The 19,642-nt window shown below is 45.7% G+C and overlaps 1 protein-coding gene across 1 annotated transcript; it reads left to right on the top strand.

The window, feature by feature from the left end:
• Window positions 1-2,223: 2,223 nt before the first annotated feature.
• Window positions 2,224-19,641, top strand: LOC138977171 (uncharacterized). Its single transcript, XM_070350080.1, has 5 exons — window positions 2,224-2,408; window positions 5,922-6,322; window positions 16,254-16,380; window positions 18,700-18,848; window positions 19,623-19,641. Exons 1-5 carry the CDS (start codon window positions 2,325-2,327, stop codon window positions 19,639-19,641), a joined length of 780 nt encoding a protein of 259 aa, XP_070206181.1. The 5' UTR covers window positions 2,224-2,324.
• The last annotated feature ends 1 nt before the right edge of the window (window position 19,642 follows it).

Here is a 19,642-nt window from a genome sequence, read left to right on the forward strand (position 1 = left end):
CCTCAACTTTCACGAAAAGCCGGATATGACGTCATCAAAGACATTTATCAAAAAAATGAAAAAAAAATGTCAGAGGATATCATACCCAGGAACTCTCATGTCAAATTTCATAAAGATCGGTCCAGTAGTTTAGTCTGAATCGCTCTACATACACACACACACACACACACACACACACACACACACACAGACACACACACATACACCACGACCCTCGTCTCGATTCCCCCCTCTATGTTAAAACATTTAGTCAAAACTTGACTAAATGTAAAAAGCCTTTATCTTGTAAAAACATATGAATATTTGCCTACTGTGCCAGTTACGCCGTATACTGTTAACTGATTTGTCAGATTACGAGTAGCCAAATCGTAGTACAGCAGCCGTTCGTCTATTATGTAGAAAAAGTACGTTTTAGTTACCCCGCATGTTTATGGAAACCAGTATCGTCACCACATAGAGGGGGAATCGAGACGAGGGTCGTGGTGTGTGTGTGTGTGTGTGTGTGTGTGTGTGTGTGTGTGTGCGTGTGTGTGTGTGTGTGTGTGTCTGTGCGTGTGTGTGTGTAGAGCGATTCAGACCAAACTACTGGACCTATCTTTATGAAATTTGACATGAGAGTTCCTGGGAATGATATCCCCGGATGTTGTTTTCTTTTTTTTCGATAAATACCTTTGATGACGTCATATCCGGCTTTTTGTAAAAGTTGAGGCGGCACTGTCACTCCCTCATTTTTCAATCAAAGTGATTGAAATTTTGGCCAAGCAATGTTCGACGAAGGCCGGACTTTGGTATTGCATTTCAGCTTCGTGGCTTAAAACTTAATTAATGACTTTGGTCATTAAAAATCTGAAAATTGTAAAAAAAAAAAAATTTTTTTAAACGATCCAAATTTACGTTCATCTTATTCTTCATCATTTTTTGATTCCAAAAACATATAAATATGTTATATTTGGATTAAAAACAAGCTCTGAAAATAAAAAATAAAAAAATCATGATCAAAATTAAAAATTTTCGAAATCAATCTAAAAACACTTTCATCTTATTCCTTGTCGGTTCCTGATTCCAAAAACATATAGATATGATATGTTTGGATTAAAAACACGCTCAGAAAGTTAAAACGAAGCGTGCTATGAAGCACAGCGCAACCGGCGCGCCAAACAGGCTCGTCACTTTCACTGCCTTTTGCACTAGCGGCGGACTATGTTCAATTTCTTTCTGTGAGTTCCACAGCTTGACTAAATGTAGTAATTTTGCCTTACGCGACTTGTTGTTGTCTTTTGTCACAGTGTTCTTTTCCTGATGAAGCTTCCAGAAGTGAAAATTCGTAATCGTCTTGTGTCGTCTTTGTATCGGTGAGTACAGTAAACATTATTCCGTGCAAAAAACATGTTTTGATTCTGAAAATATCGATGCTGCAGTGGATGATGACTAAACTTCAGTTATTCCACAGCATGTTGGTTATTCCAGAGTAAACCGAATATTGTCAGCATCTGCTAAGGATACGGTTTGTTTGTCACACTGTGTGTGTGCCGCCGCCGGGAGTGTCACATTGTGTGTGTCTATGTGAGATCATGATTGCATGGTTGTTGATGCATTTGTGTGAGTTTGTGTTAATAATAATAATAATGGACATTTATTAATCGCCGTTTCTCACAAGAGCTCACGGCGATTTACATATTAATTTCTGCCGTGTGAGATGGAATTTTTTACACAATATATCACGCATTCACATCGGCCAGCAAACCTCAAGCCTATTAGGGCGAGCATTCACATTTCACGGCCTTTATTCCAAGTCACACGGGTATTTGGTGGACATTTTTAGCTATGCCTTTTCAATTTTGCCAGGAAAGACCCTTTTGTCAATCGTGGGATCTTTAACGTGCACACCCCAATGTAGTGTACACGAAGGGACCTCGGTTTTTCGTCTCATCCGAAAGACTAGCACTTGAACCCACCACCTAGGTTAGGAAAGGGGGGAGAAAATTGCGGCCTGACCCAGGCCTGAACACGCAACCTCTCGATTCCGAGCGCAAGTGCGTTACCACTCGGCCACCCAGTCCATATGTTAATGTACAAACGAATAAAGAAGGACAAATTATATAATCCCACCCACCCCCACCCCCCACCCCCCCCTTTTTCATCACTCTACCCTTCTCGTTTTTCTTAGTACTTCGTTCCGCAGTCGGTTCAAGTGGATGTTTTATATCAACCCGGTTGATCTAAAGTTTAGATTTACTGGGCGCCATTTTTGTTTTTGAGTGAGGCGTAGTGCAGCGTTGGACATTTTTGTAGTAACTTATTTATACAACCAGACGCCCTAGAAAATGAATCGAATTGTTGAAGGGCTCCGACAGTCACCTAAGGGACAGCTGTGCTACGACAGAGACATCGAAGGACAATCTTTAGCGGTAAGAACTCAAAAACTTTCATCGGATTGTGAAATTCAAAAGTGAAACAGAAAGTGGACAGTGGGAATTTGGATGTTTGAGTAATGAATGGCACACACACACTCACAAACAGAAAGTACACATGATCAGCACTACAATTTTACTAATTACACATACAGTGGAACCCCCATTTTAAGACATCTGAGAAAATCATGTCTTAAAAAGGAGGGAGTCTTAAAATGGAGCTAAAGTTTGCACTAGTACAGAGCTCGTGAACAAAAATCTGAAGGAGGAAGTATTAAATCAGAGGGTCTTAAACGGGGGGGTTCCACTGTTACAACTAGAGCATCCAACAATAGTGCCCGGTGTCTTTCATTTTATGAAATTCATCACACTAGGCAATGGTATTGGTAGCACAGATACTCTTAAAGGCACAGTAAGCCTCCCGTAAACCATCACAGAGCTCCCCGAGCGTCTACATACAGTACAAGCATACTTCCATTTGAACGCTCACGGAACGGGAACATCCTGGCTGCTTTCTGTCGAGCGTGAGAAATTTTCCAAGAATTTATTTTCGTGGACTTGCTCCTCTACAACAATGGCGCCTCGTTTTGGTGCTGGACGGCTGTTATGAATATTCAATACCGGAAATCACGCCCGGACAGTAAGCCTCCCGTAAACCATCACAGATACTGTCAGGCTTTTACGCACAGTACAAACACCCTTCCATTTGAACGCTCACCAAACGGGAACATCCTAGCTAGGTGCCCTACGTAAAGAGCGAGCAATTTTTAAAGAATTAATTTTGCAGATTGTCTCGAACACTTTTTGGACCCATCCTGAACTCAGGTCAAAAATGAGTTACTTCCCTTCGGGTCTCATTCTATCGATGTAAACTGGCGATAGCCGTGGATCGATGATTATCAAAATGTTTTTGGACCGTGGTGCGTTTTTGCGCTAGACCTAACTTTTAAAATCTGAATAATAAATTGACAGCTTGTTACACAAAAATTCTTTAATCATAAAAAAAATCTTTTTTCATCAAGACAAGATCAGTACAATTCGAAGTTGTGAAAGTTTGAAAAAAGAAAAGCCCGGAAGCAGGGTCGTAGCAGACGACGGTTTATGCATATCGCCGTTCCTCTCAACAGTCAAAAGCCATCGCTAGAGTTCTTGCGAACCACAGCCGTTTGTTTCGTGCATAAAAACGTGCTATTGTAGATAAGCTCACATCGAGTCGCATTCAAATGACTAACTGACGACTACATTGTGAAAAAGGGAAACTGGATCACACGGGTTCACGGTGGCTCAGGGGTAAGATAAACCACGCAAAAATAAATTCTTTGAAAATTGTTCGCTCATTACGGAGGGCACCTAGGATGTTCTCAATCGGTGAGTGTTTAAATGAAAGGGTGTTTGTACTGTGTGTAAAAGCCTGACCGTATCTGTGATGGTTTACGGGAGGCTTACTGTGCCTTTAACCCCTTCACTGCTCACCCCGTAGGTAATACGTGGTCATTTTCGGTTTGTCATACGCCCATAACCGTATCTCATACGTGGGATTTGTGTCAACAACATTTCAGGACATTTCTGAAAACTAAATGGGAGGTAACCACTGTCCAAGTACTTGTAGGGGTTCTAAACACAGTTCTTTCCCATAGACCGTTCGGATAAGTTACTACCACGTGTTGAAAACTGTGTTACAAATGTAGAACCGACTATAGGCTATAGCATTCAGCCGCCATTCACAATGGCGGCCGAAAGTCGGACCTCAACTCGTAGACCTGTTTTCAAGCGATACAGTGTTCTGGAAGCTCTACAAGAAGTGATTTATGGATTACCACACAGAAGAATACTTTTATGGGCTGTAATGTGAGTACCTGATGTTTGACACCAGTTTTAGCAGTGTTTTGTGTGGTTTTACGTGCTGCAATGTGTGTGTGTGTAAGTCCGGAAACTGTATTTTTTGACAAAAATGGTCATTATATCAATTTTTACTATTAGAACAATCACAAACAAAGTCCAATGATCATGTCATCCTATAATAGCCAAGGGTATAAGCAAACCACATGCCAAAGATCTAAGAGATATCTCAATAAATCAAATGATCGAGCAGTGAACAGATTAGTGAACCTACCGAAGAAAGCGAAATTTTGCCCTGGCACACAGCAATACCAAAATGCTGTTATACTGTGGCAGTGAAGGGGTTAAGCACTGAAGCAGTATACTATACTAGTATTAGCAATACTAGTATCCCTCTTCATTGTCTCTGTGTGCCTGTCAACGCCCGTTTTTAACTGCTTGGTCCCCATTTATAATAAACCGACCATGGGGAGTCACCATGCAAACAAAATGAACAATCGCCAAACTCGTATGGAATTCTGGGAAGGGGTAGCCCCTAAACATTCTTTAGAGAAATGAACTTCTTGTATGTTATTCCTTTTGTTTAATTCCAAAGCTTTTGAGTGGTGAATGGAAGATCAAACTAATGAAAAGGTTGCATAGTTAATAAGTTATCAAGATCTTCCAGTTCCAGTGAACGATTTTCCAGGATTACCTATTCTATTTAATTTTAGTAACATCGGTTTTTGGAAAAAGGCAAATGGGCGCTTGTATCCCCGCACGTTGATTGCAAGTACTGTAAACTACCTCGTTAACGCCCACCCTCCTTATGCACGGATTTTGCCCCAAAGTAGGGGGTGGGCGTTCGCCGCGTTGTCTAGGTACTGTGCTTTGTCAGAAATGATGGTATTGGGTCTCTGGTATGAAAATTTTAATAAGCTATGTTTCTGTGCACAAATAGCCACCCTGCATGTATTTGTCTTGCGATATGCCAGTGCCTAAACAAAATAACACATAAACATCAAACACGAAAAAAACCTTGAGCATTCTTTTTCTCAAATGCAAGCTGTGAAAGATGACTGAAAATCTGCTGTGTAGAACCGCTGCTAACCGCAGTGAAAGTGAATGAACACACATGATCCTAAAAGTAAAAAACACAGAATGAATAGTCATTGTACTCAGTCTTACTGTATTTTTACTGATACATATATTACAAGCCATCTGGCCAATAAAGGGGTAAGGTGTTTGAGGGAGCTGAAATCTTTTAGACAGAAATGGTGTAATCAAACTTCAAACACTGGTCTGTTCACGTGCTTCCTTTAAATCAAGCAAAGCAGACATGTTCAACTTCAGAAGTGCCTCCCAAATCTTCATCTCCTTTTTGCTGGGCTATCCAAATACTCATGGAGAGAGTATGAAATATTTTATACTATAGCTGCCTTTCACTTTCAGCATCTGGTTATAATATTCCCTTGGATGAAACTGTCTCTACGGGATGCAGGGCTGTACACACATTAAAAAGTAATTAAACATTTTGACACCACTGAACCGAATGTTGGGGGTGGGCGTTAACTAGGTACTATACCCTATCTTGGCATCTTTTTGAACAGCTGATCAAGCGTGTACAAAATGTACACACCACTGGCTGATGTAATTGTAAACTTTGTACAATTGTAGATCTGTCTTTTGCAGGATCTACTACGGAAGTGCTCATCTGCTCCGGCACTGTCCTCCCCCCATTCAGAAAAATCTCCTCCACATTCTTCTCCCAGACACAGTGTAAGTTTTGGCCTTGCTCCTGTTGAAGATGACGAAGCAGACCTGGGAGTTGGTTCTGATCAGAATGACAACAGCAAGACGTTACATGACCACCACTACGAAGAGAAAGGAAAACGAGACAGTTTTGAACAGGAGCATTCTCCTGCGGTGTTACAAAAGTGGACATCTTTTGCAGACAGTTTACAGAAAAAGTCACAGGTGGAAAACAATACTCCTGGAAGCTCTAGTGGTGTGAAAAGTGCTGTTTCTGACAATGGAAGCATCAAGAGTCCCAGCCAGCGAGTGACCAACAGAACAGCAGACAGCTACACAAGGTATGCAGCACACATATTTTGAAGCTATCGTTTGCTAACACACCAATTTGTTAATGGTATGCCCTTTGTTTAGAACACTGCATCTATGCTTGCAAGTGAGCCTGTGACAAAAGGTCGTTGACAATCAGGACTGAAAGTGACAATTTCCAAAATGGATTTAAAGTGTTCAGTTTGTGCATGTTTTAAGTAGTGTCCTTTGGCTATCTGGAAACATGTGTTAAAAGATACTTTGAGCAACACATGACATGATTTTATCAGTTGTTAGTCGAATAATTTGAGATTGTTGGTTGTGACACAAGACAAACTAGTTCACAAAAAATAATGGCTAAAACATCTCCAAAGTTTAACTCATTCGCTGCGTGTCGGAACTGGAATTCCGACACCTGTGTTTAGCGTTGGCTGCGTGCCGGTACTTGAGTTCCGACGGATATCACGAATTTTTAACGGTGTAAACGGTCCTGCTGACCAAGGGAAACAACCCCTGCAATGAACTTCTATCTGTCTACAGTGGTACCATTCACTGTAAACAGTTCCTTCCCTTAAATTGTTGGGATTAATAAAAATTTTGTTGACGGTGTGCGACCCACGTGTTTTGACTTTTCCAAGATGGCGGATCGTTCTGCTGAGACGTAGTAACTTGAAAAGAGTGCTAGAACGTGTTATTCAGTACGGTTCTGATCTTGACCTCAGTGATGATGATAGTGGAGATGATATTTTAGATTCTGGTGACGATTTTGTGCCAATGGACGATCATTTGGGTGATGATTCGGGCAATGCAAGTGTCGATCATGACATTGTGTATGATGAACCCATGACGTAGAAAGTTTTTTTGTTTTGCTTCAAATTGGATATTTTGCCTGGATATGAAGACAACAAAAGGTATGTACTTTCAAATGTTTCATATATTTTCTAAAAGAGTAAGTTCCAAACTTTGCAAAAACATAAGGTATGTAATTGTAAGGTTATCTTGTGTTGTTGATTTTTAATAATTTTTTCAAAATGGCTCTAAATCGCGCGTTGGCAGGGAACACAGGGGAAATTTAGACGCGCAGCGAATGAGTTAAAACAACAGTTAAAACTTACTGAAACAAAGGTATAACTATCCCTGTTAAAATTCATCCAAGATTGTCGAAATATATTGTGTTTATATGATGTAATAACTGACAACCAACACTCACACATCTTGATTATTTCCATTCGGATCAAATAGAACACCAAAACTGACCTCATTTTTTTTTTTTATATGTCAAATACCTTTATTTCCTTCAATCAACACACAAAATAATTGTCATAACATGACAGCATGAACATGGGTACACATTAAATTACATATTCCTACTCCGAATCACATGTAGCAGTTGACTCAGTCTAAAGTGCTAGGTCTGAAAAGGCTACCCGTCTAAGGGGAGCAACCCCAACTAAAAAAGTGTAAACGTAGCTATGGTAATGACGACGCACCCAGGGAGTTACCTCCCCTCCTGCGTACTACGTCACTACTGCTACTGACCACGTGACCCCTATCATTCGACACTTCAGCTTTCTAGGGAGCAGGTCGTGAATTTTTTTGGCTCTAGTGGAAGTTCGCTGTTTGGTGTTTGCTTAGACACCCACCGGCACCCACACCCGTCTCTTCACTCGCTGCACTGGTAGTTGGTGAGCTCGTTCCTTTATTTTGTATCGAACGTAAATTTTTCAGTTGCTACTTGAAATTTTCGGCCACGTGTTGGTCACGTATTTTGTGGTAGCCATTTTGGAATTTTTGTCGCCATTTTGTTGTCAGCATGTCTGACGGAGACAAAAAGCGCGGCAAGGCTGATGTGAAAGGGAAAATTAAACCCAAGTCTTCCACTTCTGTCCCTAAGCCTATTTTGGTTGTTGTTTCCGACGCGGCTAACAATGCTGTTATGACGGTCCCTATTTCTGCCCCGAACGACCAGCCGGTTGCGGGGCAGTCTAATCAACCTACGCGTACCGTTGTTTCTCGCTCGTCTTCTCTGCCGCTTGCAGATTCGACGTCGCTGGTTTCATCGTTGCTTTCTTCGCTGGTTCCCGAGCTTCGCACGTTGGTGAGAGAGGAGATGGTGCGTTCTCAGCCTTCGACTTCCGTTGTCCCGTCGATGGCTTCCTTTCCGCTTCCGGCTGTGACGCTGTCCTTGACCGAGGCGGTTGCTTCTGTGCCTTCTACCGCTGTGGTTGGCGACGCAAGTAAGTTGGGCTGGTCCGTAGGTCCTCGTGAGGCCGCTGGACGCTCCCTGCTGGGAAGCAGCCCTTTTCGGCGGGTTCACGACCCGCAAACCCCTGTTCGTTCTCACTTTGGCTTCACGGAAGACCATCGTGTCGATGAGCAATGGCGGCATTTGGTTCAGGCTTCGACGCTTCCGGCACTCGCCGGAAGCGTAGGTCCTCCGACGTACGCACCCGCTGGGGTCGTTTCCGGAGTCGACCAGCCGGTTCCGTCTGCTGCGCTTCCGGCACTCGCCGGAAGCATAGGTCCCCCGATGTACGCACCCGCTGGGGTCGTTTCCGGGGTTGACCGGACGTGGCCCTCTGGGCATTCGGCCTTCCGGCCGCCGTCCACAGTGTCTGCGCTTCCGCTTTTCGCGGTCGCGTCTGATACTTTTCCGGCTCAGACCGGATCTGCTGCTTCTTCCGCTTCCGCTTCCTCTCGGATGGCGGTCGCGGGGGGGCATCACCAGCCCTTTGGGCAGGTGTCTCAGCCCTGGCCGGGGCAGTCAGCGCTTCCGTCTTCGGTTGTTGCTTCGACTGCGGTTCCGGTTCCGGCGGCTGTGGGCATGCCGTCCTCTTACTCTTTCCCTAGTCAGGGCATGAGTTCGGATGGTATTGGGGTGGACGGGTTTCCGGTTTCCGGTTACGGTGTTCACCGCCCTTCTACCAGCAACGTGGACTTCGGTCCTTCGCCGGATGTTTCGGATATTCAGTCCGTCGCCAGCGAAGCTGCACGTGTTGGTTATCCGGAGAGACTCAAAGTGGCTCTTGAGGCCGCTGCTGAGGTCACTTCGAGATATTTCGCGGAAGGGGCTTCGGTCTCTTCGGCTGCCGCTTCGACGGCACCGTCCGCGATGGCTGATTTTCGCTCTGGGAAGGAGGATGACTCATACTTCCGGTTTTTGGAGTCTCCATCCATAGCTTTTCAGCTTTCTCAGGTTTTGGCCAAGCCATCTCCTTCCGGAAGCGGAATTCCTTCACTTCCGGTTCCGCTGCTCGTGCCTCACGGCTCAGTTCCGGAGCTGGCTCAGCAGTGGATGGCTTCGCCTTCTCAGGCTTCTGCATTCGCTCTGTCGTCTCACAGGCGGTTGGTCTTGCAGAAGTCTCCTAGGAACTTGTTGGATGCGTTCGCTCTCCCGCGTTCATCTTTGACAGTTCCTCCGGAGATGCTTGCCTTGTTGGCCAAGCCTATCAAGAAGGATGACGGCGTGCTCTTTTCTGAGAACACGCTGATTGCTTCTGAAGAGGCAGGGCGTCAGCAGCTGGAGCTTGCCTCCATTGCTGAGACTCTCATTCGGGCCCTCTCTCGTGCCCTCACTGATTCGCTGAATCCGTTCTCTCTCAGCGAGGATCAGGATGCGGATGACGTCTCCACTCTGTTGGCCGCTCTTGCGAGGGTCAATGAAGAACAGATGAGACTTTCTGCTGTGCACTATGCGCACTCTGTTATGTGTCGTCGGGATCTCTTCCTGTCACACTCTCAGTTTTCGGATCAGGCGACCAAGGACACTTTGCGTGCCTCACCGGTCTTGGAGGGTTCCCTCTTTGGGCATCTCGTTTTTGATGCCCGAAGACAGGAAATTCAGGCTAACAGGGACCAGCAGTTCTCTGACTTTTCCCTGCACAGCCTTAAGCAGTCCAAGCAGTCTCAGCCTTCTCAGCCGAAGCAGGCTAAGGTTGCTGGCCCTCCCAAACCGGCAGACAAGGGTCGTGGACGTTCCTCTTCTCGGGGCTCGAGAAGACGACCGTCTTCCGGCAGGGGGAGAGGCGGCTCTGGAAGCAAGCCTCACCCCCAATGAAGTGCTCCCGATCTCCCCCCCACCCCGCCCTCCACTCTGGTGATGGCGGGGGGCCCTTCCCGGGCACTTTCCCATTGGCTCGTGTCCATACAGAGTCAATGGATCGTGGGGGTCGTGAGGTCGGGCTTCCGTCTTCTCTGGAAAGATGGCAAGGCTCCTCTGGTCAGGCGTCCGCCGGCGTTCAGGCCTCCCTCCTCGCAGGAAGCCATTTCCGTCCTTCGGTCGGAAATAGACTCCCTGGTGCAGAAGGGCGCAGTGGAGAAGGTCCTCGACCACAGTTCCCCTGGGTTTTACGGACGGCTTTTCGCCGTCCCCAAAGCCTCAGGGGCATGGCGTCCTGTCTTGGACCTGTCGTTCCTCAATACCTTTTTGAGGGAGATAAGGTTCAAGATGGAGACGCCAGCGTCGGTCAGGGACTCTCTCCGCCCGGGAGATTGGGCGACTTCCATCGACCTGACGGATGCATACTTCCACATTCTTATGCATCCAGCCGACCGGAAATGGCTTCGTTTCCGGTGGGCAAGTCAGGTTTACCAGTTTCGCGCCCTTCCTTTTGGCCTGTCTCTCGCCCCTTGGGTCTTCACCATGGTCGTGAGACAGGTCTGCGCGCTGGTGAGGTCGCGGGGTGTCCGGCTACGTGCCTACCTGGACGATTGGCTCATCCTGAGTCAGAGTCAGGCGGGGTGCGAGCAGGATACCCAATCGGTTCTTCGGGAGGCCAACATGTTTGGCTTCTCGATCAACCGATCAAAGTCGGAGCTGACACCGTGTCAGACGTTCACCTACTTGGGAATGTCTTTCGACACGGTGGCTTGGACTGTTCAGCCCTCTCAGAAGAGGGTGGACAAGCTCCAGGCGTGCATACGCTCCACTTTGCCTCTCCCGAGGGCCTCCCTGCGGACTTTGGCCTCCATCTTAGGGCAGATGGAGTCCATGGCTCTCCTGGTCCCCTTGGGGAGGGTCCACAAACGTCCCTTTCAGCTGGCGCTGAAGCCGTTCGTGGACTCTCCCACGGTGGATTGGAATGCCCTCATCCCTCTCCGGGGATGGTTCCAATCCGCTACCCTTCCGTGGCTGGACACGGAGTGGGTGAGCAGGGGCGTGCCGATCGCCCTTCCTGCCCCAGATTTGGACCTGTTCACGGACGCGTCCTTGGTGGGGTGGGGGGCTCACACAGACCAGCTGACTGCGTCAGGTCTGTGGTCGGCAGATCAGAGGATGCAGCACATCAACTTGCTGGAGCTAGAAGCCGTGGCTCTAGCTCTGGACAAGTTCCGGCCCTCCCTTCAGGCCAAGCATGTTCGTCTGTTTACAGACAACACGACAGTGGCAGCTTACATCAACAAGCAGGGAGGGTCGCGGTCTCCGTCGCTTTCGGCCAGGGCCTGCGAGATCCTGATTTGGTGTTCAGAGCATCAAATCAGGCTTTCGGCCAGGTACCTGCCCGGAAGCTTGAACACTCTGGCGGACGCGCTCAGCCGCTCCGACAGAGTGCTTCAAACAGAGTGGACCATCACTCACGGAGCGCTGGAGCGTCTCTGGTCTCTTGTGCAGAAACCTCAGGTGGACCTTTTTGCCACCAGGTTCTCGAAGAGACTACCAGTGTTCGTCTCACCATTCCCGGATCCCGAGGCGTGGGAGACGAACGCGATGGACATTTCCTGGTCAGGCCTGGAGGCTTACGCGTTCCCGCCATTCCAGTTGCTCACGCGAGTTCTCAGGAAGGCGGAGCAGGAGGGCCCGTCCCTCCTGCTGATCGCTCCTCTTTGGCCGTCTCAGCCGTGGTTCCCGGACCTGCTGAGACTCGCCCAGGGCCCTCCCATTCCTCTCGCTCTCACGCGAGGAGAACTGGTACAGCCTCACACCGGCAGCCTCCACGCAGAGCCTCAGATGCTGAATCTTCACGCGTGGAGGTTGTGCGGTCTTCTCTGAGGCGCAAAGGGGCATCAGATCTGACCATGGACCTGGTAGGACGCTCGCACAGAGCATCTACCTCGTCCGTTTATGAGTCACATTGGAGGGCCTGGGTTACCTGGTGTCACGAGCATCGGCTGGATGCTACGGCGCCCCGCACGATGCACGTGGCGAACCATCTTGCTTTCATGTCCTCTCAGGGAGCTTCTGCTGCCTCGTTGAAAGTAAGAAGATCGGCCATCTCGGCGACCCTACGCCAGATAGGTCGCTCTATAGATGTTAGTGGCGTGATCGCTGGAGTCATCAAGGGCGCTTCCCTTTCTGACGTCAAGTCTCGTACGCCCGTTCCTAAGTGGGATCTCTTATTGGTCATGGAGTTTCTGCGTTCAGCGGATTTTGAACCTCTCAGAGATGCCAGTTTTGCGAATCTTACACGCAAGTCCCTTTTCCTCTTGCTGCTTGCATCGGCACGAAGGGGCAGTGAGATTCACGCTCTTTCCGGTAATTCGGACGACGTTTCCTTTGAATCAGATGGGTCCGTTACCTTGCGGTTTCGACCTGAGTTTCTTGCGAAAAACCAGGCTCCCGAGCGAGCTTCTCCTTTGGTTCATGTCAGGCCGTTGTCCACTATTCTGGCTCCGAATGATCCAGACTTAGTAAATTGCCCTGTTAGAGCCCTTCACATCTACCTTGCTCGTGCTCAGTCTCTTAGATCCGCAGCTCAAAAGCTTTTGTTTATTTCTCTCAATACGGAGAGACATAAGGATATTACTAAGACGACTCTGGCCCGGTGGGTGTCGGCGCTCATTAAGCATGCTTACGAGTGGAGCCGCCGCAATGAAGGGGGGACACAGCCTGTCCTTCCTCTGGAATCAGCTCGGGCTCACGAGACGCGAGCTTGGGCTTCCTCCTTGGCCGTGTTACGATCAAGAAGACTGGAGGAGGTGCTACACACCGCATACTGGCGTTCCGAGGATGTCTTCATGAATTTTTACCTGCGTGACATCTCGGCGCTTCGCCAGGATGGATCTAGAGCTTTGCCTGCCATGGTGGCAGGGGGTCAGCTCTTGACAAGGATTTGAGAGTGAGTTTGAACTTTTTCTTTCCCACCGCCTTGTTGTTTCAATCTGCTACATGTGATTCGGAGTAGGAATATGTAATTTAATCGAAAATTTTATTGTAAATTTTCATTTAATAAATATACCTACCCGAATCACATATCGTAGTCCCTCCCACCTACCCCGCTTATGATTTGGAGATTTTATTCTTCGAGTCGAATGATAGGGGTCACGTGGTCAGTAGCAGTAGTGACGTAGTACGCAGGAGGGGAGGTAACTCCCTGGGTGCGTCGTCATCACCATAGCTACGTTTACACTTTTTTAGTTGGGGTTGCTCCCCTTAGACGGGTAGCCTTTTCAGACCTAGCACTTTAGACTGAGTCAACTGCTACATGTGATTCGGGTAGGTATATTTATTAAATGAAAATTTACAATAAAATTTTCGATTTGTGCTGTTGGTTGTCGCTAAACAGGAATGGACATATTCTGATAAATGAAATGTGCAAGATTTGGATATAAAACATCAGATATATCTCTGTAGCAGCTAACACACATGGCAATGTTGTTTTCCTAGAATTAAAGAATAAAAAGGAACATGTCTTTTGATATTTGTTACAAAAACATCATTTCCGCTGTTGGTTGTCACCACCCTGCAATGGACATACTTTTAAATGTGAACATTTACAATGTAAAAAAGAAAAGAAAGTTTCCTTCAAATATTATATTTTGATCGACACCCATTGCCTTCTTGTATCATTTTAAGTTTGTTATAAATGTTTATCTGCAGTGTAAGGGAATTTTTAATGAGCCAAACACATGCAACCGTGTCCCTGAAGTATATATGTCCAATGAGCAGAAATCGAAAGAGGATAACTCTGTTAAACACCACAACAACAAGAAAAGATAAATGGGAAACACATCGGTGGGACATACGCGAGTCACAACCGACTGACTTCTTCTTCTTCTTCTGCGTTCGTGGGCTGAAACTCCCACGTACACGTGTTTTTTGCACGAGTGGAATTTTACGTGTATGACCGTTTTGTACCCCGCCATTTAGGCAGCCATACGCCGTTTTCGGAGGAAGCATGCTGGGTATTTTCGTGTTTCTATAACCCACCGAACTCTGACATGGATTACAGGATCTTTTTCGTGCGCACTTGGTCTTGTGCTTGCGTGTACACACGGGGGTGTTCGGACACCGAGGAGAGTCTGCACACAAAGTTGACTCTGAGAAATAAATCTCTTGCCGAACTAGGGGACGAACTCACGCTGACAGCAGCCAACTGGATACAAATCCAGCGCGCTACCGACTGAGCTACATCCCCGCCCCCTTAACCGACTGACTGATTCTTTTGGGTCAAAATCATCCGAATTTACAACACCTTAACCATAATGTTGACTGAGGTGTATTTTTCAAAACCTCAGTTGTGTGGTTACTTGCTAAAAATTAGTGCTTATTATTTTGGATTATTTTTTTTTTATCAACAAAGTAGGTGAACACACTGGACACGTTCTCAGGGGGTAAACAAAGAGAATATATTTATATATATATATATATTTTTTTAAATAACATCCAGATTCACAGACATCAACATGTTGTCATATATATATGTATCTCTCATGGGTATATATATTCAAAACAACGAACGAACACAAAAATAGTAAAGCTTTTGTGAAAACATTTTATTTTCTTTGCAAATGCACAAGGGTATACCGAACGACCTTTTGTCACAGGCTCAAGTGAAAGCCAAGACACTGAGTGACTCATGGAGGGTCCTGGGACTCCCAACTTTAATGTATGGGTTTTGGCCCCCCCTCAGTGGAATTTGAGAGGGTCTGAAGGCTAGGAGTAGGACTAGGAGGTTAGTATCAATAATCTTGATTTTGGGAAGCACACTCTTCACCGACAGATAATCCCTTCAAGTTCAACTAATGATGAGTTTTCTGAGCCCTGTGCAAAATCAATTTTATCCTACATACATGAGAGAGACACTAGTGAGATAATAATCGTTCAAATCACATGTGTGTATATCATGTAAATGAGGTCATGTCAAGCAAGTCTAGCAGGGACCTGTTTTTCCACTGCTTATGATGCCAAAGTCACCGAGACAAACGTCATTATAGAAACAAAAATTGCGCTCCCTAATTACCCTCGATGAATTTTTAGAACTAACACATCACGCCACACTTTCAGAGTGACGTTTCTTTACTTTGACGTAATAGATTGCACGAGGCTTTAGAAGAGATCGAGGTTCCAAGAAAAGCATCTTGAAGTTGGCTGCCTTGACTGCAGGACATTTTCAGTAAAATACACGAAAGTACAGTATGTAGGATAAACAGAATACTACAGTACATGGCTTGCTGTTTTGTACCAGATTTACACTCGTTGCTTTTTCAAAAAGTGAACAGCTCGCTTTCGCTCGCAGTTCAATATTTAAAAAAAAACCTCGTGTAAATCTGGTACGACACAGCAAGCCATGTAGTATTCTCTCTTGGTCATATATATCTATTAGATTATCTTCATTAATTCGCGTCAGTACAGATCTGGCTAAACATTTCTCAGAAAACAGTATTGAGCAACAAAAATGTAATTTGTCCCAGGTTTAGAGTGTCCATGAATTTCTGAAATGGGTAGCTTGTCCGAAACTATGTCAGGGCAAATCGGAAGGTTCCCAGACTCAGCAGCTTTCTGGTAATCTTCCAGTTTAGCCCCATGTGGGGCTCTTTGTCACAATGATTGAATATCAAGTGTTTACTCATGTCTCACTTTAAAACATTTTTTTGTTATTGTGTGGGTAAAATGTCTCACTCAATTGATGTTATACCATTTTAACTGGGTTTAGCACAAATTTAAAATGCAGAGGCAGCTCCATAGTGTCAGTGTCACGCCTACAAAGAGCTACTGGTAGTGATGACCAGTGTCATCTGTTTCAGTTTGAAAGCATCAGGGGATGGAGATGATGAATCACAGGACCCTGCGCATGCTGATCTGACAGTGTCCTTCACAGAGAAACTGCGTCTTATCCGTGATGTGGAGAATGACTGGGACAACAAGGTTAAGGTAAGCTCACAGACCATACGCTGTGCTTTTGTCATCAAGTCGCACAAGTGGTTGTAACTTAAAAAAGCAGTCATTTGTAGTTGAACCTGCTGTGCTTTTTTTGTGTGAGAGTAACAGGCCAGGGGTTGAGACCATGTACAGTGGAACCCCCCTTTTAGGACACCCATAAATCTGAGAAAGTGCCCCCTGCGGGTTAGGGGGAGTCCCATATTGGTTGGGACGAGAAAGAATTTACCCGATGCTACCCAGCATGTCGTAAGAGGCGACTAACGGATTCTGTTTCTTCTTTTACCCTTGTTAAGTGTTTCTTGTATAGAATATAGTCAATGTTTGTAAAGATTTTAGTCAAGCAGTATGTAAGAAACCCCCCGCGGGTTAGGGGGAGTCCCATATTGGTTGGGACGAGAAAGAATTTACCCGATGCTCCCCAGCATGTCGTAAGAGGCGACTAACGGATTCTGTTTCTTCTTTTACTCTTGTTAAGTGTTTCTTGTATAGAATATAGTCAATGTTTGTAAAGATTTTAGTCAAGCAGTATGTAAGAAATGTTAAGTCCTTTGTACTGGAAACTTGCATTCTCCCAGTAAGGTCATATATTGTACTACAGGCAAATCCAGCTAACTCACAAACGGTTAAGTCAAAAATTCGCTTAGCACACAAAGAAATTCTGGTCCGGAATTATCCCTCTTTATCTATGTGTACAAAGTACCCTGAGCTCGAAATGGGATTTCTCTTTCGTAAGTCGAAAGACGGATAGCACACAACAGAAAGTCAGTCCCAAAGACAAAATTTACTCTATATTTACTACAGCAACTCGAAACACGAAACTTGGCGTCTCACACTAGCGCATTGTGTAACCTTATTCCCTTCTTCTCTACACGGACGCCACACCGACTGGTCAGTCGGCACGCAATAAAGTATGAAGTGAAGTTAGGAGGGGGCGAGGAGTAAGGAGAGGCGAGTGGTACTCACAGTGTGTGTTTGTGTGTGTTCACGGGTGAACCACGTGGTTACTATACGGAAGAAGAAGAATTCAAATTGTGGGTTGCCTCTCATTCAGTCTTTGTTCAGTCTTGTGTGCTCTGTGTGTGCGGCCAGATCAAAGGCATTGGGTGGCCTTGTTTACAGACACGACCTTCTTCCCAGGGGTCAATGACCCAGTTTTTGCCATGAGAGGTGGTTCCCCTGTCATATCTGAGAGAGGAAACACTTCCTGCATGGGGGTCAGTGACCGGTCAGTGACCGAGTTTAACAGAGTGGAAATCTGTGTGTGGGCCAGATCAAAGGCAGGGCAGTACCTAGTAGCTGAAACATGCATTATCACAAGTTGTTTGACTGATACTCAAGCGGTCTCTTTGATTTTTTTCGTAGTTCACGGTACTATGACCAAGTCGAAATTTCGGATAGGACACAATAACAATTCGGTCCCTTCAATTTCGTCTTATCCGGATTTGCCTGTACGTTGCAAGCCCCTGGAGCAATTTTTTGATTAGTGCTTTTGTGAACAAGAAACAATTAACAAGTGGCTCTATCCCATCTCCCCCCTTTCCCCTATCCCATCTCCCCCCTTTCCCCGTCGCGATATAACCTTGAATGGTTGAAAACGACGTTAAACACCAAATAAAGAAAGAAAGTATGTAAGAAATGTTAAGTCCTTTGTACTGGAAACTTGCATTCTCCCAGTGAGGTAATATATTGTACTACGTTGCAAGCCCCTGGAGCAAATTTTTGATTAGTGCTTTTGTGAACAAGAAACAATTGACAAGTGGCTCTATCCCATCTCCCCCCCTTTCCCCGTCGCGATATAATCTTCGTGGTTGAAAACGACGTTAAACACCAAATAAAGAAAGAAATCTGAGAAAGTCAGGTCTTAAAAAGGAGGGAGTCTTAAAATGGGGGCACATTTACAAAGGCTGTGAACAGAAAGTCTGAGAAAAGAGGATCTTAAGTGAGGGAGTCTTAAATTTGGGGGGGGGGGGGGGAGGGGGGGGAGGGGTGTCTTAAAAGAGCAGTTCCACTGTACAGAATGTCGGTTGTCTGTGTTGAGGTACATGTATCTTCAACTTTTAAGTTCTAATGTGTGTGTAGTGTGTTCTGTTTGGCAAAAATGTTACAGCATAAATCACGATAAACATCAGTGGTCTGTTGTAAGTACTAGAGTTTCACTGCAGTCCTCACAGTCGCTGGAAATTCTTTCAGTCAAATGAGAATGTTGATAAGATCAGTATGTGTTTCGGAGAGCTGAAGTTAGCGGAAAAATGACAAAAACTTTAAACCCAAAGCCTGTCATGCTGTATTTTGAAGTGATGTGTGTTTTAGGCGCGGTTGGCGAGGAAGCACCAAGAGTTTCTCCAACACCAGAGTGAGGTGGAGAAACAACAGGAACAGCACAAGACTAAAGCAGAGCAGCACCAACTTCAGTTCATTCAGCTACAACAGAAGCTTGTGGACAGGACTGACCTTTTAAGGCATGTTCCTTTATGTAGCACTAGCAGATGTTTTCGGGTCCTCTGTTTGTACATGGGCACCCCCCCCCCCCCAAATACGAATTCCTCCTTAATAAAACCTTAAATTCCTGTTTAAAACCTTAAATTCCTGTTTAAAACCTTAAATTCCTGTTTAAAACCTGAAACCTTAAATTCCTGTTTAAAACCTTAAATTCCTGTTTAAAACGCACAAACATTCTCCTGGAATCTTGCACAATGGCAAGCATTGAATGAATGAGTTTTTTTCCTAATCTGTTTGTAACTGTTAATATTCAACATTGAGTATGTTGGGTTGGTATAATGCTTGTTTATATTTTACCCTTTTTGGGCCTTTTGGTTTTGTTTCCTTTGGGGTTGTGGTACACCTGCATTCCTACCGGCACGGTTGGCCTAGTGGTAAGGCGTCCGCCCCGTGATCGGGAGGTCGTGGGTTTGAACCCCGGCCTGGTCATACCTAAGACTTTAAAATTGGCAATCTAGTGGCTGCCCCGCCTGGCGTCTGGCATTATGGGGTTAGTGCTAGGACTGGTTGGTCCGGTGTCGGAATAATGTGACTGGGTGAGACATGAAGCCTGTGCTGCGACTTCTGTCTTGTGTGTGGCGCACGTTATATGTCAAAGCAGCACCGCCCTGATATGGCCCTTCGTGGTCGGCTGGGCGTTAAACAAACAAACAAACAAACAAACACCTGCATTCCTGATTTGTAACTATATGTGGAACTTTTTTGTGGGAATATCTGAGATCTCTGTTCTCTAGTTTATTCTTGCCAGTTTGAC

The sequence above is a fragment of the Littorina saxatilis genome, linkage group LG9 (assembly GCF_037325665.1).
Source record: "Littorina saxatilis isolate snail1 linkage group LG9, US_GU_Lsax_2.0, whole genome shotgun sequence".
Taxonomy (NCBI): Eukaryota; Metazoa; Mollusca; class Gastropoda; order Littorinimorpha; family Littorinidae; genus Littorina; species Littorina saxatilis.